General features: G+C 35.7%; 1 protein-coding gene across 14 annotated transcripts in view; it reads left to right on the forward strand.

The window, feature by feature from the left end:
• PKP4 (plakophilin 4) overlaps positions 1 to 27,025 on the forward strand; it is a 227,969-nt gene that overhangs the window by 134,060 nt on the left and 66,884 nt on the right. For all 14 annotated transcript variants that reach the window (XM_017547370.2, XM_017547424.2, XM_017547444.1 and 11 more), the window contains one exon: positions 15,075 to 15,109. In XM_017547370.2, the coding sequence (XP_017402859.1) occupies positions 15,075 to 15,109 (35 nt within the window). The remainder of the gene's footprint in view (positions 1 to 15,074; positions 15,110 to 27,025) is intronic.

Genomic DNA, 27,025 nt, shown 5'->3' on the forward strand with positions numbered 1-27,025 from the left:
CACAGGTGGTAGGTGTAGTTTATGTGTCATTGTGCACCTTGATTTTTTCCGTTTCAGATTTAGCTACATTGATATGTGTAAATCTAGTTCCTAATTTTTTTAAGTGCTCTTGTATATTTATATCATAGACATTAAACTGTTTAGCCATTCCGCTGTTGAAGTTTTACAGTATCATAAGTGAACATTTTTGAACTTATCTCCTGGTTCACATATGTAAGATTCTGGAAAATATATAATGAGAAGTAGACTATTCGGATTATAATGTACATTTTTATTTTCTAGATCTTGCTGGTTTGCTTTCTGAAGTAGCTCAACAGTTGCACCGCCATGAGCAGTGTAAAAAAGTTCCAGGTTCATTTTGTCTTGCTTTCTTTCTGCCAATGTTTAATATTGGACAGGCTCTTTAATTTTTGCCAAACTAATATTATCTCATTTAACTTTGCATTTTCTCAATTACTGTTGGGGTTGAATATTTTTTCATATGCTGTGGTCCATTTGAGTGTCCTCTACTGTTCATGTTATTTGCTCATCTTTCTAATGAGTAATTTGACTTGTATTTTTGGTCCTATTATTGGTTTTTCAAAGCTAAAATAACTCTGGGATATATTTCTTAAAATAGTACAGGTCCTAGTACATTGTAGAACAAAGTACACCGTATTGATCTATTTTTATAAAATGAATATTTTAGTACAGTTACAAGTATATAGAAGAAATAACCTTCTATATATTATATAATCCAAATTATCCAAACCTGCCACTTAGGGTAGGTGAACGCCCAACAGATGATACTAACATTACTCTCAGTTTCTATTTCCACATTTTCTTTAGTGACTTTGCATTTATATTTTTCTGCAAACATTTATGATATCGTTTCTAAATTCATTCACTAAATACTTAGCTTTTGCTGTTTTCTCGAGATACAAAGATACACGCTTAGAAATTTCCATTCTGTCAGGAAGGGACCATTGTGCATAACTAACCAGAGGATGAAGTGTCTTTCTAACAGCATAAAATATATCGTATATTTTATTATTCTTAATTTTGTGAAGAATGCTGTTGATGAGGTTGCACTGGCTGTCCTAGCCCTATCCCAGGAGGCCTTACCTTGGTATCTTCCATTATCATATCCTTAGGTAAAAATACCTCTTTATAATTATAATGTAGGAAGGAGAACAGTAGCCATTAAACACCTATTACATAATTGGCAGTTTGAGAGTAAATGTTTTATGCCTGCTATCCTCTTACTATTCAGTAGGGTTTCATTTTTGGTCTTGACAGTGGTGGTATGTTTTAGTTTGATTTGATTTTATTTATTGTATACCTGAATCTAACATGAGGATGACATTTTCCCCTAAAGATTGTGTTTTTCTCTAAGGTTTTCCATTGTAGTGTCAAGCGGGTGGGAAGACTTGAGTACTTCATGTACCTCCTTCTTGCCACTGTACCCCTCCCTCCAAATACACACTACCTAAATAAAAATTGTGTTTGTTGTACAGAGACAGCTGTGAAAGTCCTCATCTCCAGCCCCACCTCCACTACCACTATTTTGTCTCTTCTATCTGGAAACTCTAAAGCATCTGATATTTCTGTTCCTAGTCATTCACAAACATGTTACAAGAGGTCATATAAATATTAATTCAACAACTCTAGAAAACAGCCTTAAAAAATGTATTGCATATTGCCATTAATGTACTTTGCACAGTTAATTATTTTAGGAGAAATTTTTTGTCATTCGTTCATCTAGTATTAGATGAATACTAATCACTTTAGTATTTGTGATGAAATAAAGGAAGGTTGGTGGTAAACTCTCATTGTCATTACCATTTGGCAGGTTAGGGACACAGACCAACAAGATCAATGTGTGTGATGAGGTGTTTCCTTAACCCTTCAGAGAACTACCCTAGACAGCTCTAATCCAGTGATGTATGGGAAAGGAAACTGAAAATGTGATTATCTACCTAAAAGTGAGGGTCATTCATTAGTGTGTTTTCAGTAGTTAATCAGCTTGTCGTAAAAATTTACATAGCATGTCTGCCTAGGGATAGGGGTGGGGACACACTTGACAGGTTTGCCAGACTTTGTATTGTCTGAATTGTTATTATAGCTATCTTCCCTGAGGCTTTACAATCTATTTAATATCAAATCAATCTAATCTGGCTTTGCATAGATTTTTCTATGCTGCTCTTGTGTTACTCCACAATTAAATAGGAGAAAAACGCTCTAAAACCGAAGAAGGAAAAAGTGTGTAGATGACAGATTTTCACAGCGGGGAAAAAAAAAATTGCATTAAATAATTACACACATTTTAACCACTGTCAGATGTTTGGTTTGTCTTAATAGGCTGCATATAATCCAAGGAGGAATGTCTTAGGTGGGGAGGGTGTATATATTTCTTCTAGACTTTTCTTTTTTTTTTTTTTGGAGAAAAATAAATAATAGCTAATTATTTTAGAATCCTATGATGTGTAGTCTTTGCTTCCGTCTAAGTCAATTAAAGATTGATCTACTTCCCAGATTTAGTTACATTATCAATAATGGGACTATTTCAGCCACAGAGAAAATTCAAGTAAAATTATCAACCAGAATACAAGAACTAATGGTTACAGAGTACAAAATGTGCAAGTATGTCTGCTTTGTGAACAACATTGGCAAAATACTTTTCAGTAAAGACATTTGTAAATAGCAAGTGAAATAGTATTATATCATATTTCTTATGAACATAAAACAAAGGGAGAAATTATATTATTGAATGAAGTAATTTAATCAGAGTAAGTCTGTAAGTTAACTTGGTTGAACTTTGCAGCCACTAACAAAATAGCGACAAACCAGTGCTCACCAATGGCTACTAAAATCATCAGCTGAAAAGATAGTGGGAAATTTTACAGTGAATAGATCGGGCTGACAGGACATGAACCCACTGATCTACCTTATGTTAATAGCACAAAAAGGGAGACAGCCAGAAATCACAGTAACCTGATGTGATGCAATGAGAAGTTTGTAACGTCACCCACGACGTATTCTTGCCCTAAAAATTACTTAAGCATCTAGATATTAATACCAGTTCATGGGGAATTCAGGAGACAGGAATATGTCAGTTGATGCTGTGCTGATACATTCATTACAACCAGGCTGGAATTCTACAGAGCAAATGAAATTATTTCAAATAGGAAAAAGAAGAGAGGGGGAGGCAAAACTATGTATCAAAAGATTTTTAGAGACATAGCAACCAAATGTAACATATGGACCTTGTTTTGGTCCTGATTTAAACCACCCAACTGTTTTTAAATTGAAGCAGGGAATGTGAATACTGACTAGAAACTTGTTGATACTAAGAATTTTACTGTTAATTTTTGTTGTGATAATATCATTGTGATTATATTCTTTGTTAAAGTATCTATATTTAGAGATACATTTAAAGTATTTATTACTGAAGTAATAAGATGTCTTGAGTTTGCTTCAAAATAAACCAGTAATCTAGAGAATATAGTGTGGAATAAAGACATGGATGAAATAAGTTTAACCACATGTTCACTTTCTTGTTGAAGCTGGGTAATAAATACAAAGAGTGTTTGTTACACTGTTTTTGATTGTACATGTTTTAATGTGCATAACAGTTTTTAAAATGTTAGGTGATTTAGATCTTAATTTTCTGACTGAAATTGTATTTTAAAAATTAACCATAATTTCTTTCAGTGTTTATAAAATTAGTATGGTTATATTTATTAAAATCTGAGTGATAGGTATTCTTTTTGAAAATTTAAATAAACACCATTTATTAGCTCAAATTTTTACAGTGTAGAGATTATGAATTTGCATAATATGCTCCATATACTCTGTAATACCTTTTCTATCAATGATGTTCACTCATGGCAATGAATGGGACAGGGAGAAAAAGAAGAGAAAGAAAGATTAAGTTACTCAACCACCTCCTCTCTTATGTTGTAAACTATCATTTCTTTTTGGATTCATGTTTCTCGAAAGAAGCCTGGACATTAAAGCTAGAAATGTAAGGCAATCTCGACTAACCACCTACCTTGCCTGTTTGCCTTGAAGTGTACCTGTTCAACTCCTGATCAGTGTTTATGAATCATGCACTGTTTATCAAGAATGCTGTTTTAAGACACTTTACCCTGTTCCTTCATTATCATCATTTCTTTTTATTCATCCTGTTAGGCTTTTTTCTGTTTCATTCCCCTATAGTAGTAGTTAAGAACATGTGGGTTATAAATAGAGAAGAGTAGGAAACCAGAATGGTGGGTAAGGGGATATGGGATGAATTAGGGATCCATGAGAGTTTTCAGAAGGACTTAAAGCATTCTAGAACCACTTTTCTAGGTTTCAGATGTCTTACTACATAGAAACATAGTATATGCTATGTAGAATATTGTCTGTTTCCTTATGGGTCGACTCTTTTTTGAGGACAATTATTAATAATCCTGGCTCTGTGGACTGTCCCACATGTGAATTCATTCCTCCTTATGCACTAAAACAGCTACAGTATTCATGTTGCTTGTCCATGAATCAAGAGCTGAAAATGCTGTTACAGAGAGAAACCTTTCTTTTCAAAAAGCAAAGCAGAACTGTAACAAGTATATTGTGTTCTTTATTTTCACACTTATAATTAAATTTGGAGGGGGGAATTTAAGGAACTTTACTGTTTATAAAAATTAAAAATCTTTACTTTGGATAATCAGAAGACAGAAAGAGAGTATCATTCTTTAGACACACACCAGATTTGATAGTACCTTTATATGAATAGCAAAGAACTGTTTGTGTAAATGATTGGGAGAATAAATGTTTAATTACAAATTTAGGTTTAAAAAAGTAAATTTTTACATAGACTTTTTAAAGCATTTAAAATATTAAATAATGTACAAAATTAAATTGTATGCATCAAACAAAACTGTTTGTAATTATGAAAGTCAAAGGTTTTGTATCTCACCATGTCTCTTACTACAGAGACATGGTGTAAGCTTAGTCCCATGTTAATGCTTGCCCAGTCTCACCAAAAACAAGTAGAAAAACTTTCTTTTTCTTGCGTCTTACCAGCATCTGCTTTATTTATAAGTATAAGATGTAGATGCTTTTATGTAATTCTAGCAGAAAATAGTATACTTCTGTGCCTTTTCCTTTTAATTTTAAATTTTTTAAAATTTTCTTTCCATTTCTTCACCTTTGGAGGGTTTTAGAAGAATACAAATGAGGGAGACAACAGCATTTTATAGACCGTGGACACAGATAGTTCCCAGTAGCCCATCTATTTCAAGGCCAACCCTTTGCCCTAATAGGGTCTTATGTTTGTGGCAGGATATTTAGGAAGAGAGTCTGTTGTTGTTTGCATCTCAGTTGCTTTCATTCTTTCAAATGTCACTTGAAATATTAGACAACCTTTCTATGCTGATTTCTACTTGGACTACGTGTAACACCTGTTGTGGGATGGGCTTAAGCAGAAGTCATGCTTCCTGTATAATTTATAGGGATACCAGAGGGAACTGTTTGTCTCATTTTTGTCTAGTACTACATCCTTTTTGATCTTCTCTTTCCCATATGGTCTTCTGAATCTTTTATTCATAGATTCAAAGCACTAACACAAAATGCTTTTGTCAAAGAATATTTAACATCTTCTGAAATTTGTTCACCTCTAGTCCATATGAAGGTTATTTAAATTGTATTTCCTGTTCCTTTTATGGTTTTGTTGTGCATCAGATAAGTAATTTTCCCTTCAGGAGACTGGTCATAATATTATTTATTTAAATCTTACCCTTCCCTGGAATGCATTTTAGACAGCTGTTATAAGGGTCCAAAAATATGTAGTAGAGTAGCACAAAGAACAAGTAGAATGAAGAACTGAGAAAACAAGTATGAAAACAAAATAGGGCCGTGAATACAACCAAAAATGTTCGCCACAGTGGCTGGGCATACGTTTTACTCAAACTTGCTAGCAGCCAAAGTAAACCAAGACTGGACTTTTATTCCACATTTTGCTGTCCCTGCTGCTCATGATTTTTAAAGACTAAAATTATAAAAGCATATTCTTAGCATGGCCAAGTTTTTCAGGTAGAGTGTCACTTAGGGAAGTATGAGTGAGACTCTAGGCTCTTGACCTTTCCTGTCTTCCATGAAGTATCAGGCCTGCCTTCTTATAGCTGTCTTGTGTGCTCATTCTGTTGGTCACACCAGTGATTGGGTTTAGAGTGGAGATGGATTGACGCAGAGCCTTGCTAGTGGAAGGCAATTCAAGCCTTGTGTCCTGTTGCTGATCGGTCAGGAACACCTGTAGCTTACATGAAGGGCGTCATTTTTAATTCAAGTGCTCTTGCTTTTCTGTAACCTCAATATCACCCTAAGATCATATAAATAATTATGAAAAGAAGCCCTTTGCCCTGTCTCATTTGTTATGCCTTGCTTAGTTCAAACTATAGGCATGTACCATTTTCAGGGGCAAGGTCATAAACATAAAAATCACTAAACTACAGTTAGGGATCTGTTGTCACATTTTACTTTTCCTGGCTGCTGAGGTCTTGGGAATAGCCTTAGGAAGAGAAGGTATTAATGACTATTCTGTTGAAAAGCCAGGAAGAATTAATTAGTGGCCCTTTCTTGGGAAGAAAGAAAGCAGTCTCTATCCAACAGAGAATTGCCAGGATCTAATAGCATGGTAAAGAGAGACTCAGTCAGTGAAAAACCAGGAATTTGGAGGAAGAGATTTTGTTTTGTTTTTGTTTTCATTGAGATTGATTGTGAATGGACACCAAATAAATTTGGAAGGGGTTTCAAAAAATATAGTTAAATACTAAGGAGGATTGCTTTCAGAGTATTTTTGCTAAGAAATCATTTCTGCCTAAATTAGCAGTTTTTCAAACTAGGGTCCTGAGAGTCCCTCTGAGATGGTAGTGAAAGGTACCTGTTTTCCTTCCAACTTCCCTGATCTTCAGCTGGGCAAAGCAGTTCACCTGCACTGTCTTTTTCATGTGTTGACCTTCCTGTCTTCACCTTACAGAACTAGCTTAGTGCAATGAGGAAAAGCTATCCAAACCTATTTCAGGAAGAATAATCATGATATATTGCTTAATTTCATGTCACTGCTCTATTTGTTCTGACGTTAAGTTAGAGAGACTAAGTCTCTAGTGTAAATAATTTATTTCCTGGGCAATCCTTATGTGACTAAAAGGAACAGATAAAGGCCCTGTTTCCCAAACCGGAAAAACAAAACTGGTTATAAGATGATAGTTACCTATTGGTAGGTGGTATGAGCTTTCAGAGCATCAGGAGACAGGTTATAGCATTAGAGAGCCCTCTATTCTATCTTAGCCTTCTAGACCCTACTTCTTACTATGCTAGTTATAAGTATAAAATTAACTCAAGGACATTCTTGTTGAGTGTCAGGGTAAGGAGAAATCAGACCTGCCCACAGGTGAATGCCTGGTCTTAATAAGACCAGGGACTTCCACAAGAATTATATTCAAAAAGTGGCATTATCGGCATAAATTCATGAGCACTCAAGAAAGCTAAAGCACAGAATATATTTAACATAGCTGAGAACTCACAAGAAACTAATGAAATGTTTTACAAATGCATTAAGAGAAAGACTAGCAAAATTTTAAATGTACTGATTAAAACAGAAGCCAAAGCAATGTTAGATAGAAATAAAAATCTTAAAGTATGTTGTATCTCCTGATCATAATTGAAAAATTTATTTAATTGTAGTTAATGATGATATAGAAAGTTCAGTGTTTGACAGAATGTGTTACTTAGTTAAGGTAGTTTGTTTTAAATTTATCCTGTAACACTCTTTAAGTAGAGATAGCTTGAGAATCAGTAGTAGTTATTTTGCCATATTCCCTGGGGGAGGGGAAAAAAAATCCCATATGCATAATGGGAAGTAGAGGGTGACAAGGAACTATGGAGCCTGGTTCACATAACTAAGAGGATTCTGGAGTAATTCATTAAAAAGCAATTTGTAATGCCTAAAGGATAACAAGGTGTTAAGTAATTGCAATGTGAATTCATTGCCAAAAATTAAAAACACAAAACAGGTTTTCGTTTTTGTTTTTTTCTTTTTTTTTGAGACAGAGTCTTGCTCTGTCACCAGGCTGGAGTGCAGTGGCATAATCTCGGCTCACTGCAACCCCCACCTCCTGGGTTCAAGCGATTCTTCCACCTCAGCCCCCTGAGTAGCTGGGACCACAGGCGCGTGCCACCATGCCTGGCTATTTTTTGTATTTTCAATAGAGACCGGTTTCACCATGTTGACCAGGATGGTCTCGATCTCTTGACCTTGTGATCCGCCCGCCTCAGCCTCCCAAAGTGCTGGGATTACAGGTGTGAGCCACCGTGCCCAGCCTGCTTTTTTCTTAAACTTAGAAATAAGTCTTTTAATTGGCTAAAAAGCAGACTTAACTAGAACTTTTCACAATAGATTCAGTAATGGAGTAACTTCAATTAGTGGAAAAATAAAGTCCACCCATGACACAGTAAAAGGTGAAACATACGTTACAAAATGAGCAAATCACAAATTGAAAGTAAGACAATAAAAAGAGAGAAATGCAGTTTGGAACTTATGTACTGAAGCTACTGAGATTTCGTCTGTAAACATGGTAGTTTTTAAACTCTAAGAAGTAATATATACAGAAAAACAGACTTTTGTGTGGAACTTAGGATCAGAGCTCAAAATAGTAAAACTGAGAGGAAACTGAGGAGTGGAAATCAAGGAAAGGCCAACAGTGTACAAATGTATTTTAAAATTTTTTCATAGTAAAGATTAATACACATCTGATTGATGTGTTCATGTATTAATTACCTCTATTTATTAGAACACTTAAGAATTGTGCACCAGGCACAGTGGCTCATGCCTGTAATCCCAACCTGGGCAATGGAATGAGACCCAGTCTCTTTAAAATCATAATAAAAATAATAATATTGTAATACTGTAAAAAAAAAAAAAAACTAGGGTGTGATAGTGAAATAAGTAGATCATGTAACACTACTCATTTGAGATGGTTTAAACAGCCATTAAAGAGATTATCTTTCATGACACAGGGGAGAAATGTCAGATTTCTTACACATGTAGCATATTATTTTGGTGGCCTCCCAAACTGGCTTATTCCCAGTCCCTTACAGTTTTTGAGCTGTGGAAATCAAGGTGTAGTCTAGACTATGGGAGTGTAGTTCATATTGTTCCATACCTGTCTCACTGGAGACTTCATGTGCACATTCCTACCTGGGTGCTCCCAAAACCAGTTGACCTTCTTTTCATAGATGAATACAAGGAGAGTTAGGTCTTGGTTTTTGTTTTTAAAAAATGTTTCACGATTCTGTTTGTTATAGATACATTAGTATCTCTTTAGTTGACACAGTGCTGGGCCCTATAATGTTGACATCAGAGTCCTCTCTTGTAGGATGCCCTTCTCACCATGTATTCTCAGCCTCTGACAATGGCTGGCACTCAGTAAATGATCAAGATATTTATTGAATGAATCCATGTGAAATATGCAGTAAATGGCTTCTCTATAAGATACAAAGAGCCCAAATGGGGAGGAATCTGTCTCTTGTGGAATGATTGAAACAGTTTCTAAAATTACATGGCATTAATCTTTAAAACAACAATCCAAAGAGTTAAGATCAGCTATCATCAATTTAAGCATCCTACTCAGTGCCAGATCCCGTTAGATGCAGGTAGAATTAATATACTGTCTTTACTCTCAAGAAGTCTAGTAGTGGAAACAGGTAGGCAAACAAATACTATGGTTACAATGTGAAAAGTACAAAAATAGAGATGAATTATTGGGTATATTCATGACAAAAAGGAAGAGGTGACCAGCTCTCCTCAAGGTAATTCTTGAAGGATGATTGGTGGTCACCAGAGAGAAGGCTGTAGATGGTACATAGTCCAGACAGTGGGACACACCCATTCTCCATTCATAAATAAAGTAATTTCTAGGATAATTTTAGTTATCCCTCCAAATTAATAGAGTAAAATTTAAATTGTTATTGGCTATGGTTAATGTTTTCAGATATTAATGAGTTATATTTATATACAAATATACACGTATGTATAAAATTTATTGACACAATTATTTTTATTTATTTTTTTGAAACAGGGTCTCAGTCTGTTGCCCAGGCTGGAGTGCAGTGGCATGATCACAGATCACTGCAGCCGTGACCTCTCAGGTTCAAGCAGTCTTCCCACCTCAGCCTCCAGAGCAGCTGAGACTACAGGCACATGCCACTATGCCTGGCTGTTTTTGTTGTTGTTGTTGTTGTTGTTTGTTTTTTGACTTTTTGATAGAGATAGGATCTCACTTTGTTGCCCTGGCTGGTCTCAAACATCTGGGCTAAGCAGTCCTCCCACCTTGGCCTCCCAAAGTGGTGGGATTATAAGCATGAGCCACCGTGCCCAGCCTGATTTTTTAAAATAAAGCAGTAAATTTTACAATCTGACTGTATTCTAATTTCAGGCTGAGAACTCGTTCTTTTTCGGAAAGGAGTAACCCTTGGATCTTGTCCTAATTTAGTATGTCTTGTTGGGAGACTAGTAACAGTAGCTTGTGTATACTCGTGATAAAGTGAACTAACCTAAGCCTGAAAGAAGATGAGGGAAATGGCGTGGCAGAATTACCATGTGGCTTCATCCAGTTCTCCACTGTCCCCTCTCCTAGTGTTTACCTACTGGTATCCACTAAAGCAGGCCTGCTCACATCTGACGGAAGAATCAGGAGGAAATTGGGCACCAACTTAGTTAAGTAAAACATTTTTTGAAAATACTCCTGTTATTATAGAAGGAGATGCAAAGTGAAGGTAAACTTCAGAGTATTCTGTTTCATGGGTATATAAACATGTTGCATGGTACCTTGCGTGTGCCATTCTAGAATTTGAGTAATTCTCAAAGAATTTCCAGACTGTATTCCTGCATGTTCTACCCTAAAAATAGCAGTGGAAGTGTGAAACGGTATGGTGTGTGAGGCAACCGCAAGCAGTTAGAAGTGCTTCGAATGTAGGTTTGTGTGGGAAAGGGCACACTAGGAGGAGCCAGGTGGTGCAGGGCCTTCTGTGCCATCTGAGATGTTTGCATTGTATCCTCTATGGATCTGCTGTGCATTAGCAGCAGGAGAATGATATCAGAGATGAGTGTTTGAAAGAAAAAAAAAATCACGGTAGTAGCAGCATGGAAGAGAGCCTGCCAGGATGAGAAATTAAAGCCAGGAAGACCAGTTAGGAGAGAGACTGAAAGAATGATCCAGCCAAAGGAGGATAAGAGGATAAAGGCCGGAACTGTGTCAGTGGTAGTGATGATAAACTCAAAATGAGTGATAGCCATGTGTCAGATACTGCCTTAGGTTCTGGCCGTTGTCTGTAAATAAAGCCAACTCCCATACCCTCATGGAGCTTACACACTAGTGGGAAGAACAAGCAGTAAAATGACTCCTTGCTCTTCAGTGAGTGACTAGGTGGGAATCACTAAACAGGAGTCTGTTTAGAGGGAAAGAATTTCAATACATTGAATCTGACATGTGTTATTTATCCAGTATGCAGTTGGAAATAGTCTACAGTTAAGGAGTGAATCTTGGGCCCTTTTCAGAGGGCTAGTTTGTCTTTGTTAGTTTTAGGATAACATCAGTCAGGATTTTTAGTTGCAAACAGTAGAATCTTCTCTGGCTTATGGAAGCAGAAAAGGAACTTATTAAAAGCTGTTGAGTGTCAACTCATGGAGTCTCTAGGAAGGTCACGGAGCCATAATCTGGGTTTCCAGGAGCAGTGCCCACTGCCACCGCTGTGTCCACCACAGATGCTCAGGACCACTGTGTCTCCACACGTGGCTTCTTGTGGACTCCCACTCACTGGCATGCCCTCTGGCTGCAGGGGATTATGAGCAAGTAATCTTCTGAGTCCTAATATGGGAAACAGCAAAATAAGGAGAGTTTTCAGAGACACTGCACAGTCATCAAAGTCCAACAAAGATATTTTTGCATCCATTTGCATCTGAATACAAAAAAATAATTTCAGGAGTATGTAGAATTTTATAGTGATCTACAATGTCTTCATGTAATATTATGATGAAGGCACATTGTCTACCTGTAAACAAAACTGATTTTTCCCATTTTAATAAATGAATTGTTTGATTTGTTAATTTGCTAATAAATTTGCTTCTGATTGATGTTCACCGTCTGACCAGACAGCCCCAAAGTTATTAATGGATTTCATTCTAAATGATCGTTTTTAAGTTATTAACATATTAAATTATGAATATATCTTCCTATTGAAACAAACTTACCATGGATGACTCAGTTCCTGTATGTATTTTAAGATGTGATTCACATTCCAGTGGAAGCTCCTAGAACACAAGCTGCTTGGCATCTTCAGAAGAGTAGTGAAAGGGACCCGGGATGGAGTCTTTGGTTGGCACAGTGCCTACAGACACATGGTAGACATTCAATAAAAGTTAGGGAAGTGTTTCTAGGAATAGATGGGTGGAGGCAGAGAAAGAGGAAGGAGGGAATAAGCCTGTGTTTCTAACATGAAGCTGCCTCTGATTGTTCTCATAAACATGGGTTGCATTCAGTGCCTTAAAACAGCATTTCAAAATTCCATGTGTTTATTATCCAATCCCTGAGTCCCAAGGTAGTGAGCAATTTGAGAGTCATTTAAAGTACGTAATTCAAAAAGAAAATAGGCTGTTATGAATAACATATAATGACCAGCTATTTCTCAGAATTATAGAAGTTAGTGTGAAAGTAGGATGAATATATGATCTTCAAAATACACCATGGAACTTTTTATTTTTAATCCTCATTATTAGCTTGTTTTTCTAATTTATATATTTTACCTTAAATAGAGTAGGGATTATTAATGTTAACCGAGGCTTCCCATTGCCTTCACCTAGGAATACCTATTATATTTTGGTGACCAAAGGTTCTTTCAGCAGCAAAAACGCTGTTTGCTTGATTTTTATGCCACGAGGCTACTGGAATTTCCTACCTGGACTCAAGGAGAATAAGTTGACCTGCCTATACTAGGTAATACCTGGTAATTTATATAAACCTGGCTTTTCAAAACAATAAAGAACTGATTTTTTCACAATTTGTGTTGCAGCGATATAATTAAGTATCTGCTCTGTGCCCCTTAAACGCTAGGCACTTGGTATGAAGAGATGAGCAGAACAGCCACAGCCCTTGCCCAGTTTGAACAGTTAGCCGGAATCACATTCTATGACTTACAGTTTTGAGGATAAAAAATCTTATATTTCATTAAGGTTTATATAAGTTTCAAACTCAGAAGATAAAACTTCCATAATATTCCCTAGAAACAAGGCATACATACTGAATATTACTGGATGCCAGTTTGATTTACCATGTATTTTAGTATTGACATAAAATATGATCCTTTTGAGGAAACACAGTTGGACAATATCAATCTCTGTGCTTAGAAAACTAATTTAGGTAATAGAATTAAATAACAAAAACAGATTGAGGAGAAACTGAAATTCAATGTATGGAACCACTTTTGGAGCCACAGACAGTGATGGCCTACCCTCAGGAGCAAGACCCACCCTCGGGAGTAATGTCTCATTACTGCGATTTGACCAACTTTCCACTTTTTCCTATCCATCCATTTTGAAATCAGCTAAGAGTGTTTCACATAAAAGAAGATCACAGAGCCCTGGAGGAGATTAGCATTAACAGATCGACTCCACTTGCTGGGAGCATGTCCCCTGCTTGCAGCTCCTTCAAGGTCCTGGAATGTGAACTGCTGCGCCTGTGACAGAGAAAAGGCAAACCACACACAAAATTGAAGTTCAGGGAGTTCCTATGGAATCTAGGGTTTTCAACCAGCAAGTTTCATAACCACATAATGACGTGGGGAAAGCATCAAGGGAGTAATAAGAACTTAAAATCCTAGAAATATAGCACTAAAAGGACTGTTCCTTCCCCTGCTCCAAGTTCTTTATTTTGCAGAATGTTTCCTGAAGCCCAGAGTCACACTCCTTTTTCTATAAATTTGACGAGCATTCCAGAAAAACCATGAATATATGTCTTTCTTTTGGTTTTTTTAAAGGGAAAAAAGTACAAATGCTTAAAAAGAAAAATAAATAAATAAAATAATATCCGTGTACTCATGGGTATAATTGCTAGCACACATTGGTTTTTATTTTTCTAGACTTCTAGTCATATTGTCTACGTGTCTGTATGTGTTTAATGCAAAAATGGGACCACAAGCTGTTCTGCCAGTTAGCACAGTGATAAGGAGCAGGAGTTTGGAATCTCACTGTCCTGGGTGTGGTTCCAGCTCTTCAAGTTACCAGCATACGTTTCTTTATCTGTAAGGTAACAATAAGGATGTACCTATTCACAAGATTGTGATAAATAATATAAAGGAGATTGTATGTGAAATGCTTAATAACCCATCCTGTTGTTCCTGTACTCTGCTACACTGTCCCTGTAACACCTGATTTTCTGTATTGATTGGGGCAAGCAGGGTGGCAAGCAGGGAGGTACAGATATGTTTTTATGAGCAGATTTTTTACATGCACACTCCAATAACCAGGGAAAATACATAGCTGTCACTTGAATCCTGGATTATAGGATCTTATTTTTTTTTATATAAAGTCTGTGTTTAAAATTTTATAAGGCAACATTCAGTTCAAAAGTGGCCTCAGTAATTTTTGTCCCTGTTATATGTTTTGCCTCTATTCTATTTGCCTCTTTTGAAAATAAGTAAAATAAACTGTTTAGCAACCTTTTGGTTCCTTTTCATGTGTATGATATATATGTAGTTTTCATATTAAGTATCACGAAACTGTAGTATGTAAGTACTTTGAATATATAGTTGTGCTGTTTTGTCTTGTTCAAGTAGAATGTTGTCACTTTATAATTTGCCTTAATTTCCCAATAGAAACAGTTATTATCCCAATTTTAAATACTATCTAAAAAGTAACATAGATAAGTTCAAATTTTATTGAAGGTTTTTATGCTTTTATATAAATTCAATATGGAAATTAAATGTTAATATGCAAAACAGGTCCCAAGTTAAATTTTGTGACAAAATAAATATTTCATTTTTTCCTTCTTTTTGTTTAGCTCAACTGAGAAGTCATTTCCTTGGAGATCAACAGGTATGTTTATTATATAAAAGTTATGTTTGATATGCACAAATTACATAGCCTACTCTCTTAACTTACTATCTCTTGGTGAAATAAGCCAAGCAAAACCTTTAATGGTGGCGATATTGAGCTATGTTGCTTTGAAATAGTAGTTCTTAATATGCTTAAGTTTTTAGTATAAGTGAGTAAATTTGTATATGTCAATTGTGATGAAAAAGCATTGATTAATATCGTTAATTTTTAATACCAACCCCATATCTGAAAGTTTTCTTTTCCATCATAAGAAAACACAGGGCTGACCTCACAAAAAGTTATTTAATCAAGAAAGCTGCTAATTTTATGAGTTGGGTCTTTCACTATGCTTATCATACTCAGAGAAAAGTTGCTTGAAGTTTTCATTGTTTTTAATGTATCCACATGTAGAATATCTAGTAGCTTCTAATATAGTGTGGTAGCTCTTCATGTAGTCTGTCTTTTCGTTTGACCCCAAAGTCACCACATATGAAGGTAAATTACATGTAGAAGACTGTCTGCCACTTACACAAATAGTTGATGTCTTCATGTTCATTAAATATATTTCACAAATGTTTATTGAGCATTCACATCATATACCAGGTGCTGTGCACACTGATGGGCAGAGAGTGGTGGGCATAACACACACTTGTCGCTGTCCCCTTTCCCCATGTAGCTTACATTGTAAATGATAATGCCAACAATGTATAATGCTGGAATAGGCATTGATATGTAAATACTTTGGTCCTTTTTAAACAAGAGTTGAGGAAGACTTAGATAACCAAATGCCCAGGATCCGAGTTTATCTAAACCTGGTGCCAGGATTCTGATGTTGCTTATAGTACATACAAGGCACTTGGCTGTCTTACAAAGAAGTTATTCACCCCCCCCCCCAAAAAAATAGTGTTTACTCAAACTGTTGATGAGGCAGAAACACGTAAAAAGCTACCTAACAATAAGACTTGTAAACAGCAGTTTAATGTGAGGCAAGACACACCATGAAGTAATATGTGGTTAACTGCCAAGTATTATATGGGAAATCTTGATATATGACAGCTCACATAGGACATGGCAGAGGAGATGGTCCTGCAGCCTTGGGCGTAATGGGTGGCTCTGGAGAGGGCATTGCGCCTGGGCAAGAGAAGAGACAACACAAGTGTCTGGGGGAGGGAACATTTAAAACTGGTTTGGTAAGTGGTAAAATGTGCAAAGGCTAGAGGGCTGGATTGGGTGAAATTACAGAGATCTGTAAGTTTCAGGTGCATTATATGCTCTCAGTGGTCATGGGGAGACACTGAAAATCCTTGAAGCAAAAAGTCATTATTTAAACATTTCTCAGAAGAAACAGCAGAGCTGTAAACTATTGGGAGGAAAAATTAGTGATGGGATAGACCAATTGATTGCAGAATTTGGTGTGTGAGATCATAAGTATTTAGAGGCTGGTGTGGTGCTCAGCTGGGTAGGCATTGATAATTGTGAGGTTTTGCATTTGGGAGGATGGTACAGTTAAAACAGGAGTGTTTTAGTGGAGAGAGAGCCAGTTTTAGTGGGGGTCCTCTGGACCACAATGTTAGATGTTTTATATTTGAGATGATTAAAGGGCAGCAAGTGACAGCACTGAATAATCAGCATTTAGAAATGTGATTACTAGAGAAAGCCCTTATTCAAATGTGAAAAAAACACTTCTGTTAAACTGATAGGTCCATGCATGTTAATACTTCATTATGTGGTTCAGACATGTGGCCCAGAGTGCTGTGGATAAGGGAAAACTGAGTGAGAGAAAGCATGACTGAAACCTAGGAGAGCAGCCCATGCCAGGAAAAAGCTGCTGCTTTTTATTCTTGGGAGGTAATGAGAGAATGATCTGAAATCCGACCAAGGCTGACGGAGTCAGCTGAGATGCAGTATTATTTCCCTCACTTTGTTATAGCATTTAAGGTCATTACTGAGAGCCGGAGCCATGTCTGCTCTGTTCAACGAAGTATTCCAAGGGCCTTGTGGATGGTAGACCCTAGGTAATTCACCACCTGAGCAAATGAATACTACGAACATGAATGAATAGTAAATGCTGTTTTACCTTGTCCTGCGAATATTTAGTGTGCATATATTAGCTTCACAACCAAATCCTAAGCCCTTGCAAAGGGTCTCTTTTTTCTCTCCTACTCCATGCCCAGAAAATGCCCAGCCTTTAAAAGGTATTAAAAATATACCTAATGAGCAAATGAGGTGAATATTTTCATTTAGTAACAAAATCTGTATTTTGAAAAATAGATACACAGGAACTTAGGTTTTTAAAAATCTCAAGAACTATCATTGATTCATAACTTGACTTACAATGCCTTAAAACCTTTATAGCCTAACAGGACATTAGGACAGTATTGCAGGTTTGTCTTTTTTATGGCAAATTTGCCACACATGCATGTGAACTTAATTATTTTTTTGTTTCTCTTAACAGCCTTTTCTTTCTTAACATATAAATTTCTTTATTATAATAGCTTTATTGAGAGATAATTCATACTATATAGTTTGCTCATTTAAAGGATACTCTTGGATGCTTTTTAATGTATTCTGAGTTGTGCATCTATCACTACAATCAAATATACAACATTTCATCTCCCCTAAGAGAAACCATGTGCCGGTCAGCAGTCACCCCCATTCTAACCCCAAACTTAACAGTCTTTGGCAACCATTAATCTATTATACTTTCTTTCCTTGTGCATTTGCCTATTCTAGATATTTCAGTTAAATAGAATCATACATGTGATCCTTGTGGCTGGTTCCTTTCACTTGGCATGATTTTTTTTCAAGGTTTATCCTTATCATAGCCTGTACCAGTAGTTCATTCCTTTTTATGGCTAAATAATATTTCATTTATTCATTCATCAGTTGGTGGACATTTAGGTATTCCTACTTTTGGCTGTTATAAATAATGCTTTTATGATCATTATTTCTAACATTTATGACCATAAAAGCATTATTTATACTACATAAAAGTTTTGAATATATGTTTTCAATTCTCTTAAGTATAAACCTATTAGTGGAATTGCTGGGTCACATGGTAACTCTGTGTTTAACCTGTTAGGCAACTACTAGATTATTTTCCAGAGTGGCTGCACTATTTAACATTTCTACCAGTTAAAAATAATGATTCTGGCTTCTCCACATCTTGTCAAATACTTGTTACTATCTTTTTGATTATAGCCATCCTAGTGGGTGTGAAGTAGTATCTCATTGTGGTTTTGAATTAAATTTCCCTGACAGCTAATACTTTTTTGAGGGGAGAGGAGGTTAATTTTTAGTTATAGTTCTTCAAGCAGTGGTGAATAATATACAGCTTGTTGTATTTTAACCTTACCAACTGCCTTCATATCGACTTTTTTACTTTGTACACTTAATTTTTCTCCTGATTCTGAATGCAGTATATACTCATCAAAAGATATTTGGAATATATTAAAAAGTACAAAAAGTGGATATAACTACTTGTAATTAACTTCATCACTTAGTCTTTCTGTGCATTTGTGTGTTACATGTAGTTTTTTTTTTACCTTTTGAGTGAAATGGGGAACATACGTATATGCAGTTATATTTGCCCGTTTTTTCATGTATTAATGTATCATAAGCATTTTCCATTTTATATAAAATTTTTAAGTTCATCTTTTAAGACTGCATAATTTATTTCTGAAATGTTTCTTGAGACCCTTAAACACTTGTCTAACATGTAATTGTCAATGTTTAAAGCAAACATCCCTGCCCTCTTAAGAACTTCAGGTTTAATGAAGGTGAACTATAGTGAGGATGTCTAACTATATTCACCAACAGTTGGGGGATGGGGAATTCTATAAGGGAAAATCTTAAGTATGTACCATATTTACCCATATCTCTATTATTGGACATTCCGGTTTTTTCTTATTTTTTACTACTTTAAATAACATTGTGGTAACCATCCCTGTATATAAAATTGTGTCGACACCTTTGATTTGCCTCAGGCTAGAAATTTCAGAAGAAAATTATTTAAAATATGTGAATATTTTAATGCTTTTGCTATATGTAACCAAGTTGCTTTCCTGGAAGATTGTATTAATTTTCCCTCCCTCCAGGTGTATGGAATTGATCTTCTCATATTGCCACATCAATGTCATCATTTGTATTTCTAATTATCTAGAGAATATAGAAGTGCAATAGAGATTGCCCTTTTTTTTCTGTTGGAGAATTAGTGCTTGATGGATAAGAGTTCTTTGAAACTCAAGGACAATAGGTGTATATATTAGCTAGGGTTCAGTTGGGAAAACAGAACCCATGCCAGGTAGTTCAACATACAGAATTTGATACAAAGAAAATCTATAATTACGAAAGTGTGGGCTGGAAGATTTGAGTGATTAAACAGGATGATGAAGCCCCCAAGAGATAATGATGCCAGGAAGCTGCTATCATCTGTAGGACACAGAGGCAAAGGGGGAGGTAGGTGGTTTTTTCAGAGTCCTAGAGCTGAAGCAGTTGTAGTGGGTTCGGACAGGGAGATTTCCAGCATTAGGTCGAACCAGCAAGGAGATGCCTCCCCTGCCAGAAATGTTGTTTAAAATAGAGCCAGAGAAACACCCTGACTTCCCCGTACAGTTTTCCTCCTAACCCTTACCAGTCAGTACACTGGCTAAACTGAGCTGGTGAGGACAGTTGTAGACTTTTAATTACCAAAAGCCAAGTAGACACTGCATATAATCATGTGTTGACTTGCAGTATACAGCGAATTAATTGAGATTATGAAGACACGTTATAGTGCATGAAATACCTAGGACCTTGGTATTCTTTCTACCCCTTCCCGCATTGCTTAAGTCATTTGACTGCAATCTTCAGGGTTTTTATCACAGCCAAGTAATAAATATAGAGTACAAAAAAAAAAAGAACAGAAACTACTATTTGATAACATAACAGGGTGACTCTAGTCAGTAATTTAATTGTACATTTTTAAATAACTAAAAGTATGATTGGATTGTTTGTAATGCAAAGAATAAATGTTTGAGGGGGCAGATACACTATTCTCCATGATGTAATTATTATGCATTGCATGCCTGTAACAGAACATTTAATATACCCCATAAACATACCTTCCCTGTACCCACAAAAATTAAAAATTAAGAGAAAATTATATATGCTATTTTGTGCTTAGTATTTTCCTTTAAATTAAAATTTTCAATTTTTTTAACTTTTCATCTAGTAGGCTGTGCAATCAGCTGTTAAATTTAAAAAAATATAATACACAGGCAAATGTATTAAATGATTTAAATTGAATACATAATAATTAAACGTTGTCCAAATAGCTCTTCAAGTACTTTAGTGTTAGGCAGATACAAATCCAGCAACTGATCTGTCCCCAACACAGGTGTATCCATAATTCATGCTTAATAACTGCATAATTCCTTATTTTTCTCAGAGTACACTCTTGCCCAGAACTCATATTCAAGCCTAGTAGTTACTTATGTTTTTTTCCATTGAGGGGAAGGAGGAAGGATCTTAACTTCTAAACATAGCAATCACAACTAGTATTTACTTTCTAATATTTTAACTGTATAATGTGGTTTTTCTTAAGTTTACCCTCTTTCAGCCATATTTATGACATTTAAATTGTAACAATGGCAATAAGCTATAGTTAGAAGGGTAGAAAATTGAAAATTTATAAATAAAAGAGTAAAATCTTATTTTCTTCATATTTCCTTTTTTTTTTTGAGATTGAGTCTTGATCTGTTTCCCAGGCTGGAGTGCAGTGGTGCCATCTTGGCTCACTGCAACCTCCACCTCCTGGGTTCAAGAGATCATCCCGTCTCAGCCTCCTGAGTAGCTGAGATCACAGGTGTGTACTACCACACCTGGCTAATTTTTGTATTTTTTTTTAATTAGAGACAGGGTTTTCCCATGTTGGCCAGGCTGGTCTCGAATTTCTGACCTCAGGTGATCCGCCCACCTCAGCCTCCCAAAATGCTGGGATTACAGGCGTGACCCACCACGCCAGGCCCGTATTTCCTTTTCTAGTAAACATAGATGCTCTTTATAAGTTTGAGTGTATATTAATAATTGAGATAAAACAGCAGTTTTGCTGCGGCTTTTTCTATAAATTTTGAGAGTTGTTTTTTTCTTTGCTGCTTTGCCTGCAAAGATAGTGAACATAGTTATGAAAATCATCTCAGTTTTAGAATTAGGCAGTCCTTACTCAGGACATAAACAAGTAGTGGCTTAAATGTGAAAAATATTTAAAAGACCTTCAGTCTACTTAGTCTTTGGCTGGGTCTTGACAAAAGCAGCATCTTTACTCCGTTTTTGGTTTCCTATACAAAATTTCACAAAAGGATTTAGGATTGAAGGTCCTCATTTATCTTTATATTTTGCATGTTTACTTGCAGATACTTTCTCTACCTTTTCTCTTAAGTTTTACAAATTTGACTTGAAAAGCTTAGCTCTTTAAAAGCCTTTCAGCAATAGGCAGATTGTTAGAGACACAATGGTTTGATCCCTACTTAGGAGCGACCCCTGCCTACTGTGTTTTCGGGAAGTTACATTCTGTTGAAATGTGGTAAACTGGAATCAGCTGCTAAATATGATGTTTAAATAGCTTACCTACTGCAGCATCATTTCTAAGGAAGAACTTTGGATGCCCCAGGCAAAAAAGATTTTCATATCATTACATTCAGGAGACTCTAGCGTGCTTGTTTATGTGTGTATTGGGGGCCGAGGGGCCTCAGGTAAGACATTTGAAAACAAAAAGCCAGAGTTTCTGAAGTATGGGAGCTGAGGGAGATACTTCGTAAATAATGAGGAAGAACTGCCCATTCTGCCAAACATTTTTATTTTCTCTGGTCTTTAAAACTTCCTCCCTAGAAGTAATAATGTTGTTTTGGAGCATTTGTGCTTTATTATTATCTTGACTTTTGCCCTTTCTCTTCATTATTCTGTACCCTCTAGCTTACCAGTGTTACATATTTGCATTCTAAAAATATAAGTGCACATCTTTTATGTGTTTTTGTGAGGAGCAGTTTATTTATGTTTTAGCGTTCTCTTTTCCTGCATGTCATATAACCTTGTGTATTCTGCTGGAATAGTTTGGAAGGAATGTTACATTAGTGCTCTCCCTTCCGCTTCTGTCATATTAGTATGTCATTTTTCCCATCGTTCACGTCTTCACACCTCTAATTATACAATCTCAATGTGCCATCAAAATTTGAGGTAACTTGTAAGAACATATATAATACAATAAAAAGTAAACATCAAAATCACAGAAAATCTATACTAGAATAATAAGTAAACCATGATGAAAGTGAGAATGCACATATAATTCTTCATGAGGGAAAATACTATACAGAATCTTTTCCTTTAAATCCTTTGAATGTACCTCTTTTTTAAGAAAATCACCAACTCAGTAATAAAAATAGCTACACACAGTATATGCTACCCACCAGAAAGGATCTATAGGTTGAAGTCATAGATTGAATTTTTTTTTTGTCAAAGCAATCATTGGTTGTTACTTAGGTCCCGAGTCACATTCTGTGAAGTGAATTTTGCTACAAGTTACAATATCACAGTTTTTCTGTTTGAGAGGAAAAAAAATTACTAGCATTTAGGTGGTTGCCAACTTGAGTGGATCTGTGTAAAATGCAGAGGAGGAGAATCGGCCTCAGAATCTAGCCTCCCTCCGCCCCAGCTCTTCCCAGCACATTAGACCAGGAGCAGCCCATCTTACAGAGCTGGAATGTGCTGCTCTGTCCCACCAGCCAGCCAGTCAAACTCATTCTTTGTAACACTGCTGTGTTCCTAGAAAAAGAAAGTGTTCGAGAAATTGAGGATGTTGCGTAGGTGGTAGAGAATTGGTACTCATGGGTAAGAAATTAGAGGCCAAAACAGATTGCAATCTCTACCAAAACAGTGAGTGAAGGGAATTTTCTGGTTGACTCAAAAGGCACTAAGGGTTTAATAGATTCAGATGAATAGGAGATAAAATAGTAACAATTCTATGCATTTAGGAGTTTTGATGTTTGACATTAAATATGGAAGGGAAGGAAAAAAAAGACCATGATAAAATAGAAAGTTTAAAACAGATAATATAACTTCACAGTGCTAGATTCATTTATTGTGTAATATGTATCGAAGTGGTATGATTTTAACATACTGTTCATTTAAGTCATTACTATGTGGAATACTGACATTAGTTAATGTTTACTACTAAATTTAGGACTGTAGGAGCTAGGCTGTGCATTTTGTTTGTGTATTTAAATTTTGTTTCTAAAATGTATGGATACAAGTTTCTTCCACTGGTGTGAGCCTTAAAAAAAAAANAAAAAAAAAAAAAAAAAAAAAAAAAAAACACCCGTCAATACTGAAGATAAATGACAAATGAGACAGTAGCCCTAAGTCAATTTATCTTTTCTTTTTTCCTCCATCTGCTGCAAGTAATTTACAACATAAAAATTCATCAGCATATCATGAGATAAGAAGTGGACTTAAATGGGAACACTTTGTGCTTCAGTAAAAATGTACTGAATTTATAAGGAGATACAGTGGGAAGGGAGTGTTATATTGTACATGTTCCTAAGCAGAATATTAGATCAGCAATCATGTATAAAGGATGGACTATTATTTTATTGAGGATTTTGGATGCCATCATGATGCCATCATTTATTATAGTTATAAGCTTTACAAATGACAAAACTTTGTCATAAATTTTTCTTGTCTTCTAAATATCAGGATGACAAGAATTTCTTTTAAAATCATCTGTAGGGTACAAGTTTCTCTCCCTTATTTTTTGCAGGCCCATTTTAACTACAGTCATGACTGCCTTCTTAGCAGCTGCAGTGCTATAGCTTCCTGACTGCCACTGTAAAAGCTTTCCTTAACTTACTGTTCTATGATGAAAATATGCTTCTTTTAAAAAAAGAAAGACTAGAAGAATCTGAGTAAAAGGTAGAAATTTCCTTCATTATGACATGTTCCCATACTATGACCACCACAAGCACACACACACACACACACACACTCACTCACACACAACATATGGGAAAAAATCTGGACTAATAAAACACCCCAGACTGTTAACTATGTTTATATGTATGTCTAAGTATCTACACACATTTGTTTAACACAAACTCTACGTTTTTTTGACTTTGAAGCTTTTCCCCTAACATTACAAAATAATGGATGTGTTTCTATGTCAGTCTATAAAGCCCTATTTGTTTTTAATGGCTAAATAGTATCCATTGTTTGGAAAGTTTATATAACCAGTTTCTTATCAGTGAACATTTTGTTTTTTCCAGTTTTCTACTTTGACAGACAGTAGCGAAGATTATTTCTGTACATGTATGAGTGTCTTTTATAAGATTTTTGTAACTGAAACTGCCTGGACAAGGGTGTATACGTATTAATTCTGGTAAATATTGCCAATTCGCGCAGCAGAAAGCTTAACAGTTTATTCTCCTACTGATAGCACCTGGTATTCCTATCTACACTTACTGTGTTAGCAGAGTATGGGAATGCCAATCTTCATGAATATTTAAAATTTTTTAAAGTTACTAGCTTTTAACAAGAGTATTTGTTTCACATTTCTCTATATCATAAAACTTAGGAACAGATTGAACAAAGTAAGATAATTTTTAAATATCATTATTAACTATTCATTAAATCGTAACACTCCATGGAAACTTGAGCACATCGCTGACCATCCTGTTAATTAACTCATTCTCATGGAGATTGGAGATCACGCTGACCTTGGAATTTAGTAAAAGTGTCTTACTGTTTTCTGTTAGTTTTGCTTTCTTCTCTCTTCATAGCTTGCTCAAAATGATCAGATATATTTTTCCATCACGAAAAATGCAACAACCACTACCAAATCAAGAAAAAACAACCTTTGAAAAAATCACCGTTGGATGTAATTGTGGGTGCCAACATCTCATTCCAGAGGTTCCTACACACTGCTGCACTTTAGAGCCCACTGTGGAGCTACTAAAGTCTTGACACCGAGGCATCACCCCCACACAATACAGTTTGAAAGTCTGAGGTGGGAACAGGCATCAGCAGGCTTTAACTAGACCCCAGGTTACTCCAATGTGCACAGTTTGAGAACCACTTCTTTATTCTAAATGCTAGTCATTAAAGAGAAGAATTAAAAATGTATCCTGCCTGTCCTGTTCCTATTTCAGGATAAGTAAATAATCCTAGGTATTATGTAAAATATTCCAAAAGAATTCCTGCTGATACAGATAGAAAGAATAACAAAATCAGAAAAATCACTAATTTGCAAGCCCTAATGAAGTAATTCAAGCAAAGATTGTCAGGGGATGCCAAAACCTCTTAGGTTTCCAACCCTAGCTGCACATTAGAATTACCCTGGGAGTTTTTTAAAATTCCAGTGTTCAGACTGCAGCTTAGACTGATTGAATTGGAATTTCTGAGTGTGGGACTTGGACAGCAGTAGTGTTAAAATTCCACCCAATTTTCAACCCAGGTGATTGCATTGTGCAACCAAGGTTGAGAACCATTGCATTAGGAGAAAGATTGATGTTAAAGTTGATAATAGAAGGATTAGACTGCCACTGCCTGTACTGGCCGATAGGTCTTAGCAACCCTGGAAGTTATGATATGATAGGTGTGAAGTACATGGCACCATTCATAAAGTATGCTACCCACAAAGGATTGACCTGAAAGCTTTTAGCTATAACCTTCTGCTTAAAGAAATAGTGAATTTAGAGGAATAAGTAAATGACATGAGAAAACCATCAGACAAATTCAGAATGTGGAGCAACTTTAAAGTGTATTGCTGCAGTTTCCTCTGTGCATCAAAGACATAAAAATGAAGGAATGGGTGCCCCTTTCTAGATTGAAGGACTTTAACAATTGTACTCAAATGCAGTCAGTGAACCTTATTTCAGCCTGACTAGTACAAATAAACTAAAGAAAAACATATCTGAGACATCTGAAAAATTTCAGTTTGAACTCACTGTATGACATTATGGAATAATTATGGTTTTGTGAAGTCCGTACTTTATAGAGATACAGACTGAAGTATTTAGAGTTGAAATGATCCGATGTGAGAGATTTGTTTTAAAATTCTATAACAAAGAAAGGAAAAAGAGAATGGAGAAAAGGCATGTATAATGTTGATAACTGTTAAACCTGGAATAGTTTATTATACTGTTCTTTCTACTTCTATGTATGTTTAAAACTTTAGTTATAAAAAAAATTAAATACAATGCTTTAAACAAAGGTTTTGAAATATCGGTAAAAATGACGTGCTGGAGTGACATGGTAAAGCCAGCAAAATGTTGACCATATTCTGACATAAATGGTATGAAGAAACCAACTGAAATGGATGCATGAGTTCCCTAGCCAGTGGATATTATTTAATTTGTAGTTTCTACGTATTTGGGATTTTGTTAAATGAATTTTTATGAACAAAATTACCTGTATTACACTGGAGATCAGCTTCTCAAGCTTAGAACCATAGATGTCTCACTGTGTTTGTCATGGGCCACCACCAAATAAAAATATTAGATTTTGCCTTAGCAAGCATGTATCTGAATATTCCAAAGCCACTTATGCGTGATATATGAACAGATTGCCAAAGTCACATTATATGAAAATCAAGTATCCGGTTTTAGTCTTTAATATTTTATGTTCAGTATAAACATGCCAAATATTTAAACTTTCTCATGCTTTTAGTGATATGTGAAGAAACATGCTATTAACTATCTAAAATAATATAGAAATTGTCAAGTCTGAAAATCCTTCTTTTTCTATTATTACGTCCTCAAAACACAGAGCCTTCCTTCCTCAGTTTGCAGCTGTTGCTTTGGGAAACAGTGGAAAGCCACCATCTATAATTTCACATTTCATTCTTAAGACAAAGTTAGTCTGCATGTGGCTTTATCTTGATATATTTTA

The sequence above is a fragment of the Cebus imitator genome, unplaced genomic scaffold, assembly GCF_001604975.1.
Source record: "Cebus imitator isolate Cc_AM_T3 unplaced genomic scaffold, Cebus_imitator-1.0 Scaffold10, whole genome shotgun sequence".
NCBI classification, from domain to species: domain Eukaryota; kingdom Metazoa; phylum Chordata; class Mammalia; order Primates; family Cebidae; genus Cebus; species Cebus imitator.